Source organism: Elephantulus edwardii, unplaced genomic scaffold (assembly GCF_000299155.1).
Source record: "Elephantulus edwardii isolate Elephantulus edwardi_28Jun2011 unplaced genomic scaffold, EleEdw1.0 scaffold00356, whole genome shotgun sequence".
In the NCBI taxonomy this organism is placed as follows: domain Eukaryota; kingdom Metazoa; phylum Chordata; class Mammalia; order Macroscelidea; family Macroscelididae; genus Elephantulus; species Elephantulus edwardii.
The window spans coordinates 894,324-910,579 of record NW_006400106.1 but is presented as its reverse complement, the minus strand read 5'-3'; the positions used below and the strand labels follow the sequence as shown (position 1 = coordinate 910,579).

The 16,256-nt window shown below is 37.3% G+C and overlaps 1 protein-coding gene across 2 annotated transcripts in view; it reads right to left on the bottom strand.

The window, feature by feature from the left end:
- ST3GAL6 (ST3 beta-galactoside alpha-2,3-sialyltransferase 6) overlaps positions 1-15,344 on the bottom strand; it is a 56,067-nt gene extending 40,723 nt beyond the window's left edge. Inside the window, exons 1-4 of one of the 2 annotated variants that reach the window (XM_006901997.1) lie at positions 15,256-15,344; positions 9,555-9,632; positions 2,854-2,957; positions 1,174-1,237 (exon numbers count right to left, since the gene is read on the bottom strand). In XM_006901997.1, coding sequence (XP_006902059.1) covers positions 1,174-1,237; positions 2,854-2,957; positions 9,555-9,632; positions 15,256-15,344 — 335 coding nt within the window. Of the gene's footprint in view, positions 1-1,173; positions 1,238-2,853; positions 2,958-9,554; positions 9,633-15,255 lie in introns of those variants that run through there. The other variant, XM_006901998.1, reaches the window with a different exon arrangement.
- Between the last annotated feature and the right edge of the window lie 912 nt (positions 15,345-16,256).

Genomic DNA, 16,256 nt, shown 5'->3' with positions numbered 1-16,256 from the left:
TAACTAAAACGCTTTTAGCCATCAAGGATTCTCATTACATAGTTATGCTAGATTACAAGTTATTTTTAAAATTAAATTTCTATGTTGAATTTCTTATCATTTACAATATTATGCAATCAAAAAACAGAGTTTCTTGGTTTGAAAATACTTAAAGCCTCCAGATAACTTTTAAAATTTATTTAGGAAAAAAAACCCCAACAAATTATTTAGCTTTGTAAGTGTTGTTTCATGCAAATCAGGGTATGTTATCTATTTTGAAAAAGAGTTTAGTCCTATTTTAATGCTTTTTTAATAACACTATGTACATAGTGTGATAAATTCTTCAAGAATCTCTCCTTTAAAAACTTTGAATATTTTTTCAACTGTTTTGAATAAAGTAATAACAATATTAAAACAAAAACAATATGCAGTACTCTTGACCATTCTTTCATTGTGTCTATTTCATGGTTTTTCTGTGACTAAAACTTAAAAGTTTTGAAAAAGAATTCTTTCAAATAAACAAAGATTTGTTATAATGGAAAAGAAAAAATTGTGCTAATTTGGGGGGGCAGTTTTGAATATCAAGAAGATTATGCAAACTTTCAAGCCAATCACAGGGAGTCCCAAGGGTACAAATGAGAAGCCCTCTATTCTTGAGTGTGTCTTAATGAACTTACAGGTATGTTGAACAGGTATATAAGGTTCTTTCTTAGTCTTACCTTAGTGAAAGTAAAGGTTTTAAGCCTCTTTGATGATGCAATAGATACATTTTCAGCAAGTAAAGGGAATTGCTCTGAAGACTTCAGGTAGAGTTTGGTTCAACCATTTCAAAGTGAGGGTAAATTTACATACTAAACAATATATCTCTGGAAACACTATAAACTTTGATAAATGATGATAGTGATAAAAAGACTCCAGGCCTTTTGTTCATAGGGTGGCTATGGGTTGTGCTTGACTCAATAGCAAACAACAACAAAGAGTAAGTATGAATAGTTCATAAGTTGGATACATGTAACCTGGGAACTGTCTGTTGGCAACTCCTACATCAATTCTAGAGTTAATTAATTTCAAATGTTGGGAAACAACGACTAGTAGTTTTAGTTATACACACATGCTATGGGTGTCCCCAAATTTTACATACTTTGAAACATCTTAGCTAATGGTAAAAGTTAAGACAGAAGGAAATGAACTCACTTGTCAAACTCATCAAAAAGATCACAACTCTGCAGTTTTGAAAGAGCAACTCGAAAATATTCCGCTAGAAGACAAATGAAGCATTATAAGTAAAGGGGTAGTCATGGCTTCTTAAGCCTGCTGTCCTCCCTCAACCCCATTCCCAACTAGTATGGCCACGTTTTAGTTACTCAGTGTGGAAAATCAATAACCTAGACACCTAAGAGTAGCCAGCGCTATGAATAAGCACACTATAAATGGTAAATGCTCTAAAGATACTTTCCAAATTCCCCAGGAAAAGAAGATGTTAATCTGAAAACAATCATTAAAAATGGAACTCCAAAATTTGTGGAATCATGATTCTAAAGCTGACACATTAGTATCCAATATTCCAAGGGTGTACACATGCAAAGCAATCAAATTTTGTGTAAAATATTTTTAAAAATACAATATCACCAATATTAATTGAATAAGCAGATTCTAACTCAGAATACTATAGGGTCAGTCACCTCTTAGGTTTTAAAATTGCTCAAAGCTATAGATGTGAATGAGGTAAGGCCAATCTTTTATCGACTAGTAGGAGGGTAAAGGTTGTGTCACTAGTAGAGAGAGCTCTGGTAGCCTAGTGGTGAGAAGTAGAACTGCCCATCCAAGGCACATGGTTTGGGTCTACCACCTGCTGTATGGGAGCAAGACGGGCAATCTCCTCTTCGGCAATTTACACCCTCTGAAAACCCACAGGAGGGTCAGCTATTAATTGGTTCCAACTTGATGGCACATACAACAATATTATTAATAGAGATATAGTCTCTAAATTTTGTAAAACTAAAATATCCATTGTTTGGATTAAGATTGACCACAGGTATAGAACTTGCTGATGAAATAAAATAAACAGATATAAAGGGAAAATGGAGCCATAGAAGAGAGATGAATTCTGTTAATTCTAAATAAGAAAAAAATGTGAATGAAAGTGCATATAGTAACAGAACAAAAGCAAAACTTTACCATTCTCCTTCCATTGCACACTGCCTCACAAGGAATAGATTTATTTGTGTACATGTGTATGTGAGAAAGTATTCCTAACAAAACATGTCTTTATTCAAAATTACATTTTTCTGCTTCTCTGCATATATTGTTTGACCTCTTTCCCCTAAAATTCTCATCAGTGTTTTAGATTTTTGTGGTCAATTAAATTTTACATAAATAATTCATTTTTTAAAAAAGTGCAAATATTCTTTATCAGTTGAACAAAACTGTTGCTTTGTTTATAAATGACTTTAAGGAAAAGCTTACTTCACAGTTTCAAAATTATATAAACACAATCGGTTCAGGCATTTCCCTCGTTCCAATGGGTGCAGTGTGGTTTCTGTAAGAATTTGAAGTTATATTCTGTCACTTTCCTCTTTTTGATCAGGATGCACCCAATGGGCCCTTGATTGAAATACCAACAGTGGCTCGACACCAGTTTATTCTTCTAGTCTCTTGGTACAGGAGGCAGTAGTCCATGGAGACAATCAGAACTGCTGTCCATTTCCTTCTGTTTTTTGGAGGTTACAAATTCACTTTTAAAAAACTACACTCATGCTACCCACAAATCATACCTTTCAGCAATCTCAATGAAACAGACAAATTAAAAATCCTTGAACATGCATGTTTCACTCCTCAAATTTAATAGGGAAGGGGAAGAATAATGCTACTTACCTGATGTTTTTATCCCATAGGGTAAATCAAACTTATCACTCCCATAGAAGGAAGCAATCTTTTTAAAATCAGATGCACACATAAAAGGGTGAAACTGAGGATGTCTGTAAGGAAAAAATAGTGTTATTTTCCAAATACCTGCAGTACTCCTAGGCTTTCAATATCACAACTGAAAATAAAGGTAGAATATGACCCTCACTGTTGTACTGATATATACAAATCTAGAATTATTTTTTAAATTCTTTTCAAAATAGTTCCAAAAAGTATTTAAGAATAAAACAGGGAGGAAATCTGAAATGGAATTATACAATTAGAATGAAAACAATTCCAGATGCTAGAACAAAATTATGGTACCATTTTGGGGTGAAAATAAAATGTAAATTGAAAAGCATACAAGCAAAAATGATAAAATGATAGCCATATACAGGAAAAAACCCAAAACACTACAACAAAAGTAATAAGGCAAAATGAAAATTGATACTAAGTGATTCCCAAATTAAAAAGTATCATATAAATAATTGTCTGTTAGTTGAAGAATAAAAATACATTGACGCTTATAAGATTATATGCAGATACAACTAATTTTTCCCTAAATGTTGATTAAATTAAGATATAGTTTAGAGACTTATCAAGTCCATTTAATTGGACAGAATTTTACAACGCCTAGAAATGAACTTTAAACGTAGGCCAGAAATTATCTCATGAACCCATCATTAAACTAAACCACACTAATAAATAATGTTTGTCTCTGGAGTAGTGTATATACAAGGAATTATCAAGACGGATATAAACTGGCTTCAACCTAAAGCACAGATAAGAACTTCAAGGGGCAGACCGCCTAAGTCCATGGTGACACAGCAAAAAAAGTCAGAGAGACGGCAACACGATGTAGAGTATGTATCCGATGTTACTGGATTGTTAACACAGAAACAACGAATGGCTATGTGCTTGGTTTTGTACAACCTGCTAGAGTCAAGTCAATTCTAGCACTCAGGTGTCTAATAGCACAGAGTAGGAGGGTTCCTTAAGGTTTTCTGGGCTGTAATCTTTTACAGGAACAGACTGTTGCATCTGTCTCCTATGGAACAGCTGGTAGATACAAACTGACTAACTTTTTTGGTTAGCAGTCTAGCATTTAATCACTGCACCACCAGGGGTCCTTCGATTGTGTATATATGTTGTTCTTGTTGTGCGGGGTCATATTGGCTGCAATTCACAGCAACTCTATGAACAAGGGATCTGACCCTTGCCCTATCCTCTGGCATCCTCACCAAAACACTGGAACTCATTGTTGTTGGGGGTTTTTTGCGTGGTTTGTTTTTGGGTTTTGGGGTTTTTTTAGAAATATTGCTTTATTGTCATTAACTTACATCCAAATTATTTTATGCTTTTTAAAAAAGTCTTAACAAGCATTCAAGAAAACACACATAGCTTCCGCACAAATAAGGGCAAACAAAATGGGACTAATGATTGCCCCAAATGATATTTCCTAAGAGAAAAAAAAAAAAGTAATGTTTAACCTTTCTTCTTTTGAGGCTAGGTAAATTAACTACACAATTTATAAATAAGATATTCTTACGTTATAAGGAGCAAGAACAAAGATCTTGTTTTTGAAGCATATCAAATTAAAAATACAAAATCCACTCTTTTGACCAAGAAGAGAGAAGAAAGGACATCATTCTTCGATACTTCAATTCTACGCAATGAAGTCCAGGGGTCTGTTGAATCCACCTTTTCTATTCATGTACTGCGTGTACTTCCTCTTCTGAGATACAGTTACGGCATAGGCATTTACAGAGACATCCACCTTCTTCCCTTTTGTGGAGTCCTTTTGTTTCTATCTTTTCCTCGTCTCTTTTTTCTTTTAATCAAGAAGGGGAAGGGGATGTAGATCTATGTCATCCTGGAGATCTGGATCATCTTCTGTGGGGTGATCGAGAGAGGCTCCTCCTTCAATCTCTCTCCCGGGACCTGGACCTTTCTTGACATCGGTGTTCCCTCTCCCCAGATGTATGGACCCTGATCGCCTTCGCTCTTTCCTAGGAGAACGGGCTGCGGCTATGACCCATTCCCAAACCTGCTACTTATCTGAAACTCATTGTTACAGTCACTGCTTCAGTCTATCTTGTTGAAGATCATAATCCTTTTTTTTGTTTGTTTTTCTGACCCTCTACCTTTCCAAGCCTGATGTCTTTCTCCAAAGACTGGCCCCTCCTAATAATATGCCCAAAGTGAGATAGATTTTCACCATTATGCCCCCCAAAAAAAGAAAAATAGACTTATAAATAAACTTACAAACAAGAACCATCCTATTTATAGACATTTACGCTTTTACTTTCTATTCTACCCTGAAGACATTCTCACCTTCGGGTCTAGACAAGACATAAAGTTTTATAACTTTCTGTTAATAGGAATAGCCTCTGTATTTGGGGTGGGTTTTTTTTTTCTCACTTTCAGCAAATGACAGAGTCAGGCAGATAATTCATGTTTAATAAATGACTGCACTTCAACTCCAACTTACGAAGTATGCAGAAGAAAAGGTTTTCATTTTTGTTTTTATTAAATAGAAAGATGTCAGAGTAAAATGTCATTTTGCCCTCAAACAAAACAAAACAAAAAAAAAAAAACCAACAAAACCCAAACTGGTTGCTCTACACAAGCTGCTAAGAAAGATGAAACTAATCTTACTGCAGCCTATCTACAGGTGGTCCATCCTACCTGCCTCCAAAAGCTGCAGGTGAGAATAGAATGGTCCTGGAGTTTCCTGAGGCTAGAGGGCGAAAGAAAAATAAAAAGCCAGGGAGCAAGAGTGGTGAAACTGCTGGCGTGGTGGCCTGGATTTGGCGCTCAGGAATCACATGCGCTCAGGGCAGTAATAGTTGCTCACCATCTTCAGAGCTGAGTTGAAGTCTCATACCTCACTTGACGAAGGAGAGACCTGAGAGCCTGGCTTTGCCTGATGAGCAGGCCAGGGTCCTCCAAAGTTACCTCTAGATGATGGGTAAAAGTAGGACATTAGCTGACTTAAGCTTAACAAAACTTCCTGGTCTCCCCCTTGAAAATTTGAATCATGAATAACTTTACATCCTGAAGGGCAAGATTACAAAGATTTCTACTACTTATAGTTGTAAGATTAAAGGAAAAAAAAAGGAATGGCTATTTATACCATCAATAATAGCTATTGCCAGGCAGATCTTTTGCTAGGTGACTTATATTTTAATTCTAAGTGAAATAAGTGTTTCAGATTTGCACCATTCCTCATTCCACAGTTGTTATTGTTGTTGTTAGATGTCGTTGAGTTGAATATAAATCATAACGACCCTATATGAACAAAAGACCTGAACCCTGTTCTATCCTGCTTCATCCTCACACTTCCTGACACACACAAGCCCACTGAACAGTCACCATGTCAATCCTACTAGCTGAGGGTCTTGCTCTCCTTCGCCGATCCTCCACTCTTCCCAACAACATGTCCCTCTCCAAGGAACAGCCCCTCCTAGCAACATGCCCAAAGTATGTGAGATGAAGCCTCATCATTCTTGCCTCCAAAGAGCAATCCAGCTGCACCCTCTCCAAGACATATCTGTTTGTTCTCTTGGACTTCCAGGGGATATTCAGTGTTCTTCTCCAACACAACCCAAAGGCATCAATTCTTTTCCTTTCATCCTTTGCCATGGTCCAGGTCTCGGATGCATTGCATAGTAATCTGAGACTAGCCTGAATCAGACTCATCTTTGTCCTCAAACTAACCTCATTACTCTTCAATAATATGGAGAAGTCCCTAACTGCAGATTTTCCCAGTGTAATGAGTCTCCTTATTTTCTGACTGCTGGTATTAAGCATGTTAATTGTGGGTCTAAACAAGATGAAGCTTTTGACAGTTTCAATCTTCTCTCCATCCATCATGACACTGCCTATCGGTCCAGTGGTAAGAATCTTTGTTTTCCTGACACTGAGATGCAATTCATACCAAAGGCTGTATCTTTTGATCTTCTGCAATAAGTGCCTCAAGTCCACACATTACACAGTAGGTGCTCAATAAACATAAATTCTTAATTTGAATAATTATTGTTACAATGCACTTGGATTCTTTTATATCGCATAGCAGTGCATTTATTTGCTGCTACTTCTAGTCAAGTCTTCAGATCAGGAAAAATTGAAGCTCTAAGAAGTGAAGTAACTTGCCTGGAGTCATGAACCCCTAAGTGACAAATCCATACCAACACCTGGCTCTACAGCAGATGTCCTCTTTACAACACTGTGGGACAAGACCTCCAATTTTCCAGTGTGAGCTTCTCTTGCCACTAGCTCTCCTGTGTTTCTGAGTGAGTGACCTCAAGTAGAGCCAGAGGACGGAGGAATGCAGAGGTAGTAATATCTTGAAAGAGTCCCATTTACCTGACAAACGAGAATCTACTTGACAGATAACAATGAAGTATGTAGATTCACACACTTGTTGAACAGTCTTGCATAAATTCTGTAATCCTTTTACGTTTTCTCAGAAAGGGCAATAATAACTCTTGAGTGAAAGTTGAACAGGCCCTTATTCAAACTACAAAAATGGCATTTTAAATTTGCAGTCTTCAATCCAAAGGGGTCTCATAAAAACTGTGTGTGTGTGTGTGTGTGTGTGTGTGTGTGTGTGTGTGTGTTAATTTTATACTAGTTTATTTAGAAAATTAGAATATGTTGTTTTCAAGAGCAGTTCTTCCAATTTCCCTCACACACTCCCACCAATCAAATTGTACAACCCCATGATTAATCCTCCTCTCCCCCTGCACATCCTCATCCCTCTGCTTCCACCCTCCCCCCACTCCTCTTGGATCTTTATACTCATTCTACAATAATGGTTTTATACAATATTTGTCCTTGTGGTACTGAGTTAGTTCACTCAGCATAATGCTCTCCAGTCCCTCCCAAGTTAGATAATAATTTACAAAATCATTGCTTCTGCATGCTGCATAGAATTCTATTGTGTGAATGTATCATAATTTATCAATACATTCAAGAAGGCACAAATGGAGACTTGTACACCAATGTTCATAGCAGCATTATTCACCATCCTGAGAACATGGAAATCACTCAAATATCCAACCACAAAAATCAGCTTGATGAGCTACGATCAGCATGCTTTTAAAAGGTGACTGGAACAGAAATGATACATTTTCAATAGTAATGAAAATTTTTCATTATTCTAAATATGCATATGTACAAGGTCCTAATGTAAGATGTATTTTTTGATATGGGTCATATGATCAGAAATGTTCAGAAACACTTTTGTTGTTTTGCAAGTGCACTTAGTTAGGCTCATACTAATAGACAGTCCAAATGGGGTCATAGAACAGCTGAGACTGTGCGTGAAAATGTTGTTTGTATCTGTTGTTTCCCAGAGTGTGGGCTGATTTTAAATGAATCTGTAATTATGAATCATTAATGGAATGGTACAACAAGATAATGAAATAATGTACAAATTCTTGAGAAAATATGAATTGCTGATCCTTATATTTTACAATTAATATGCCTAGTTCAAAACCTTATTTACTTCTATTTATCCAGTCTGAAAGAGTTGATATTACATTTCAACAAGACAAAAATTACATTTGTGATAGAAGTATATATTTTCGGGGAGCTCTGGTGGCCTAGTGGCAAGGAGCTGCAACTACAATCCCAGAGGCACACGGTTCGAATCCACCAGATGCTCTGCCGGGAAAAGGAGGAACAATCTCCTCCTGTACCAGTCAGATCTGATTTGACGGTACACGCACACAAAAATTAAAAAAAAAAAAAAAAAAGAAGTATATATTTTCTACAAGGCCTGCCAACCACAGTGAGTAATGCCAGTGTTTTTAGCAGGATATTACTACTTAGGGAATGCTGGTGTTGTAATCTGTGGAAAATTGCACTGCTAACTCAAAGGCTGGGCTTCTCTAACAATTCAGATCCATTAGTGATTCTTCAGGGGAGAAAAAGAGCAATCTCTTCCCATTATGATTTATAGCCAATAGAGAGTTACTACAAATCAGAATGACTCAACAGCAGTGAACTTGAATTATTACTTACACTCTATGCGTTTCAGTTAAAGTGAAGGAACATTTCTTACTCCAAGGTTTAGCTTAGAAGCTCTGGTGGCTTTTAGTAAGCAATTGCACTACCAATCCAAAGGCAGGCAGTTCAAATCCATGAGCAGCCTCAGGGAGAAATATGGGCAATCTCCTTCTGCATAATTTATAGCCTCTGAAACCTAGCTAGAAAGTTAGCTAGGAGTTGGTTCAGATTTGTTGTCATGTAGCAGTAACAATTATATTTAACTGAGAGGCAAAGGAGAAGCAGTTTTAAAATTAAAGACCAAAAGTACCTGGAAACAAGAAGGGAAAATAAAACTCTAAAAAGCAGCTTTCTGCTTTATAATCAGACACAAATAGGCCTCTCTAATGTCACCTGTGTAAATAGAATACTGCTTTGATTGAGTTCTTCAAAGCCTTTTCTTAAAATATATGCAGGGCTCTGACTAAAAAGCACAAAAAAGAGACAGGATATTCAAGCTCTTCCTTAAATATAGGGCATCTACTTTATGCTACTGAGATTTGTATTTTAAAAGTAAATGAATGTGGAAAATGATTACAAGACAAATTTTTAATATTTTATGCCACAGTTTCTTTTATATTTCATATATATGTACTTCCCCGCTGCCCCTTTTTTACCTCAAGAGAGAGGCAAAAGCTGGCTTTGATAAACAAGGCTGGATCTTATTTCTCCGTTTCATTTCCACTGGTGGCACCCTATGAGACAAAAATAGTGTCAGTCAGAAACCAGACCTGGGCAGTGTGCCTGAAGGGAAGCATAAGCCCTGAGAACCAACTGCCTCCAGTGAGCAGCCTTAAAAGCAGCAAATAAAAACCCTCTGAGTAACCCTGCGGTCTCAACAGGGCTGTGCCTGAACTTGGCACACACCTGAGGTTTTAGGGGCAGAAGGTAAAGGAACGTGGACAAGGCTAGGTGGCTGATGCCCCAGAAATGCTTCAAAGAACTCTCTGAGAATGGCTGAGGTTACTGTCCTGTGGAAGCCACAACGAAGCCCATGTTTTAGAAACCTCCAGAGAGTTAGACCCCCAGGAAGATGAGTGATACAGTGACTACAACAATGGGCATAAGTACAGCAGAAACTGCGAGGATGGTACAGGAACAGGCAGAGCTTTGGTTTCGGTTTCTTTTAGACAGGATTACTGAGTTGGAATCACCGTGACAGCATCTAACAATAAAAACAAGACCACAAGTCTTTCCAGGTCTCCAAGGCACATCTGGGAACATCTATCAGCAGTAAACTCCTAGAAACACCTGATCTGAGCATGTCCCATTGACCTCATGCCTTGCGATCCTGGGGAACTCCACAAATCACACTTATCTAATCCTCTTCTTCTTTTCCTGGCACAGGTCAGGCCCTTGTGTGTCTCCTGAATAGAGTATTTGTCTCCACAATTTAAAGGGGTATTGTAAAACAAGTCAGAGGACAACAACAAAAATAAATTAACCGGGATGAGTGGGGGATGGGAGTGGGTGGGCAGGGATGGTGGACACATCCAAGAAAGAAGAAAACAGTTTCATGTAAGAGCTTTATACTGACCATGAAAAATTTATATAAATGGAGGATTGATTCATATTCAAGATTAAAACAGAAGGAAATAGCCTAAACCTTTTATTTGCTGGAGGCAATTTTCCATTTTTTCTAATAGAAAATATCCATAGCTAGAATTACAAGGTTTCTGGGCCCTGGGATTAATGAAGTTTTTGATGAATAAGACAAATTGCAAAGATTCCTAATACAAAAAAAAAAGTTTGCAAAATGTAGAAAATGAACTATGTTAGGATGTTGTGAAGAGAAACTCCTTTGACTTACTTTAAAAGAAATAGACAAATATTTGGCTTAAAAAGTTTTTAGAGGCAAGCTCTGGTGGCCTAGTGGCAAGAAGCTGCACTGCAACCCCAGGGGTGAGCAGTCAAATCCACCAGATGCTCTACCGAAGAAGGAGGGACAATCTCCTCCTGTACCAGTCAGATCCGATTTGACAGTACACACACACAAATAATAATAATAAAAATTTTAAAAATTTTTTAAAAAGTTTTTAGAGACACTGTCTAGAGCGTGTCAAGTAGAACCATTTGAGTTAATTTCCCAAAGAGCTTTCTTTTACTTGGGAGCTTAGGAGCAACATGAAAATCCCTCAAATCCTGACAACAAAAGACTGCTCAATGTTGAACATGATTATTATAGTCTTTTATCATCCTCATTGTGACCAGCAACAGAACTTGCAGTAGTTTATCTTCTTATCCTAAATGACTAAGTATGACTAGGCACAATATGAGAGTGACTTACAGAACCATGTAGAACATTCCTAACTTAGTTTATCATTAGACTAAAATATTCTGTGTCAAACATTTGGATCCAAAATCTAAAACTACAGCCTAGAATAGGTATGAAGAGAGTATACGACCGTGATGCACAACATTCTTGATTTTAAACCATGTAGTGTTCCCTTGCTCTGTTCGGACAATAGCCTCTTGGTCTAGGTATGTGTTTCCCATGAGCAGTATTAAGTGCTCTGGGATTTCCAGTCTTCTCAATGTTAGCTATAATTTGCTATGATCCACACTGTCAAATGCTTTTATATACTCAGTAAAATATAAATAGACTTTTTCTGATATTCTCTGCTTTCAACAATGATCCATCTGACATCGACAATGATATCCCTGGTTCTATGGCCTCCTCTAAATCCCGCTTGAACTTCTGGTACTTCCCTGTTTATGTACTGTTTTAGCCATTTTTTAATGATCTTCAGCAGTATTTTGTTTGCATGTGATATTAACAATATTGTTCGATGTTTCCACAATCTGTTGGATCACCTTTCTTGGGAATGGGAACAAATATGGACATCTTCCAATCAGTTGACCAGGCAGCTGTCCTCTCCTCCAAATTTTCTGGCATTGACTGGTGAGCCCATCCAAGATTGTATCTATTAGTTGAAACATGTCAATCAGTATCCTATTGATCCCTGGGGCTTTATTTTATTGTCAATGCCTTCAGTGTAGTTTCAACTTCCTCCTTCATTACACTGGCTCCTTCTCTTATAGCACTTCCTGAAATTTTAGAAAAAGTTACAGTAGACAATCAAGAAGTCAAAACAAAGGGAAAAGATGCCTAAGTAAAAGAGTTGAACAGAGTGTTTCAAAGGGAAGCTTGAGAAGATAAAGCAAAGTATTACCAAAAAAAAAAAAAGCAAAGTATTACAATGGAATGTGCAGAGCGGGGGAATTGGAGAATAAAAGGGAAGAATTGGCCCTGCATTTCTCAAGCTGAGAGAACGGGGAGTGGTGGAGTGGTGGAATTAAGCCTCAAGTCACAATATTGAAAAATGCTATGGGCAATATATTTAATGATCCAGAAAGTATCAAAAGAAGATGGATGGGATACACAGATGTACCTAAACGAACTGACTGACATTGAAACATTTCAGGAAGTACCATGCAATTTATACCTTCAGAAAACCCACCTGAGGAACATCTATGTAAGTTGAATAACAACATAACAACACTCTTTATGGGAGCATCTGTAGCACTGCTAAGTGCTGTGAAGTCCTTGCCCTATCTGATGCCATCATCATGATCTCTGCAATGCTCAAGCCCGTCATTGTAGTCTCTTGTGTCAATTCACCTAATTGAAGTTCTTTCTTTCATTCTGACCTTCTACTTTTCCAAGTAGGATGTCTTTTCCAAGGATTAAGCACTCCTGATAAGATGCTCAGAATATGTGAGACAAAGTTTCACCAACCTGGTCTCTAAGGAGCATTCTGATTGTACTTTCTATAAGACAGATGTGTTTGTTCTTTTGGCAGTCACATAATATTCTTCCCCAACATCACAATTCAAAGACATCAGTTCTTTGATGGAGAAAACTGGTGGAGGTACAAGGCAAGTTAAAAATCACCAACTTTGAATTTACTCTAATACTGGAATTTTTTTCAGTGAACATCTGGTTAACTTCCTTCCACATAAAGTATTGTAAGTATAACTATTTTTTTAACCAGCCAGTTGTACTGTTAAATGTAAAAACATCAGTTTTTATTTTTATCCTCTTTGTTCAAGTTAGAAACATGACTTGAGATGTGGAATTGAGATGATAACAAAAACACCAAAACCAAAACTAACTCTTTACCTAAGACAGGACGTTGTCTTGTGGTTTATTTTGACATGACTACACATTACTTCATGTTAAACACTGAGGAGAAAAGTAGGAAGTTTCCAGTGCAATAAAATTTTTAATCTCTTCAAAGTTCATTTAAAAAAAATTTTCCGTGTGTGTGTGTGTGTGTGTGTGTGTGTGTGCGCGCGCGCGTGTGTGTTTCATAATTTATTATATATTCTTAAGCAAGGAAAACTACATCTAGTGTATTTCTTCTGGTCAACTATTTTGGGCTGAAATAAAGAAGCTGAAGTGCTGCTGGCTCACAAATTGCTCTATTAATTTAAGAAAATGAAATATTAGGTAAATAAAGAATGCTATGTCCCCAAAATAGTCAACATCACCAGCTGCCTTTAGAGTAAAAAAGAATATTATTACTTTTTAATTGAGATATACTTTCAACATATCAGAAGGCTAAAATATTCATATATAATGAAAATCCAGAAAATACAAAATATTGTAAGATGTTTTTATAAGTCCTAATATCAAAGAGCTAGAGTTAGAAAATCAAAAGGGTCAAACTTGTTCAGCATTTCTTAAGCTGAAGGAACTGAAGAATAAATTCAAGCCTTGAATTTATTTAAAGATGCTTTTGGAAGAATACTGAATGATATTCTTCTTCTTGTTCTTAGGTGTCATTGAGTACGACTCGAAATGACCCTATGAACAAAAAAATCTGAACCCTGTTCTATCCTGTGCCATCCTCACATTTCCTGACACACAAAAGCTCATTGCAGTAGTCACCATGTCAATCCACCTGGTTGAAGGTCTTCCTCTCTTTCACTGACCCTCCACCCTTCCTAGCATCATGTCCTTCTCCAAGGAATAAGCCCTCTTAGCAACATGCCCAAAGTATGTGAGGCAAAGCCTCATCACTCTTGCCTCCAAAGGAATGATCTAGGAAACATCAAAAGAAGATGGGAGTAGTACACAGAGTCATTGTACCAAAAAGAACTGGCTGACACAGAAGTATTTCATAAAAAAATTTATGTTCACGAGGCAATGGTGATGAAGGTGGAACTTCAAGCTGCTCTGAAGGAATTGTCAAAAAAAACAGGCCCCAGGAATTGATGGAATACCAACTGACATATTTTAAGAAACAGATGCAGGCATCTGGATTGGAGGAAGACTCATCAACAACCTGTGTTATGCAGATAACACAACCTTAATTGCTGAAACGGAGGATGGCCTAAACGATTTGCTGCAGAGATCAATGTCTATAGTTTGCAATATGTATTGAAGCTAAACATCAAGAAAACAAAGATTCTCATTACTGGGCCAACTGGCAGCATCATGATAGATGGAAACAGATTGTTAAGTATTTCAGCACAGTTATACAATCAACACTATCAGCACCAGCAGTCAGGAAATAAAAAGATTAATTGTATTAGGAAAATGTGCCATCAGGGACCTCTCCAGATTGCTTAAGAGCAAGGATGTCAATTGAGAGACTAAGATGCACCTGGTGCAGGCCATGGTCTTCACAATTACTTGCTATGCATCAGAGAATTGGACAATGATCAAAGATGACAGAAGAAGAATTGATGCCTTTGAGTTGTGGTGCTGGAGAAAAATATTGAACATTCCATGGATTGCCAAGAGAACTAACAGGTCTTTCCTAGAGAGGGTGAAATCAAGTTGGTCCTTGGAGGCAAGACTTTTGAGACTTCATCTCACATACTTTGGGCAGGTATCTAGAAAGAACCAGTCTTTGGAGAAGACTATCAGGCTTGGAAGGCACGTGAGAGAGACTCTAGAAGAGATGGATTGACACAATAACTGGGGTAATGAGGGTAGGAGTGTCAAAGACAGTGAGATTGGATCAGGATAGAACAGTGTTCGGAGCTATTATGCATAGGGTTGCTATGATTTGCAGTCGACTGAATGACACATAACAATAACAACATGAGTTCTAATAATTGAGCTCAGGTGGCCTAGTGGTAAGAAGCTGTGCTGCAATCCCAAAGACACACAGTTCAAATCCACCAGCTGCTTTACAGGAGAAGAATGTGCAATCTCATCCCTTAAAATTTATTGCCTCTGAAAACTTGCTGGAGGGTCAGCTATAGGTTGGTTCTAACTCAATGACACACAACTACAATACTGTACTTCTCAGGTCTTAAAAACTAATTTGGGAGTTATTTTTAAATAACAAAAGCAAAACTTACCAGTAGGCATTTGTTCCCCATAATATACAATGCAGCACATAGTAGAGGAAGACAGCACTCAGGAATATGGCCACGAGGTAGCCTCTCATGGCTGGCCCCCCTGAAACACAAGGGAAAAAGTAATGGACAGGCTTAGTTCAAAATGAATGGAAGACTAGTACACAGAAAGTATACAATGGCTCAGACCTACGCCTCAATGAACAAAGAGAAGAAACACTAGAATTCAACACAGGCTTATAATTTTATATATACTCTCTCAGTGTACAAAAAAGAAAACATTATCCCTACTTCTTCTCTTTTAATTAATACATGATGCATGCTTTTAGAAAAATGAACAGTTCCATGATTTCAAAGCTCTCAATTACTTTCCCCCATTAGAAAAGAAAGATAAAAAATTAAATATATCTATTCTATATCCAGGGGAGTGCTGTTTAACATAGTCCATAAGGAGTTCTGCTGCTAATTCAAAGGCTATGGATCTCTGGTGGTTTAAATTGACCAGTAGCTCTGTAGGAAAAATAGGAATCATTTCCTCTTGTGTGATTTATTGTTTCAAAAAACCTGCCTGACTCTCAGTCTATGAATCATATTAACTCCATGATAGTAACTTTGACTTCTTGACTTGCACTTCTGCAGGGAACTCTGATGACATATTTCCACAGGGGACTTTGTTGATTACCTAAAGGCAGGAACTTGTCTGCCAATTCAAATCTACCAGCAGCCCTGAGGAAGGAAGAAGGATAATCTCCTCCTCCCTTGTGATTCACAGCCTCTGAAAACCCAGCGGTCTGCCAACTATAGGTTGGTTCTGACTGACAGTAATGAGTGTAATGAGTGAGTTTTCTTTACTCCATATCATTTATTTGGGGAAGAGGATTATTAAAGAACATTTCTTATTTCTCTCTCAACAGAAAGTGACTATATGCCATAAGATGTGAATAAGTCCTTAAAATGACTTTTATATGCTATGTTGTTGTTGTTGTTGTTGTTGTTGTTGTTAG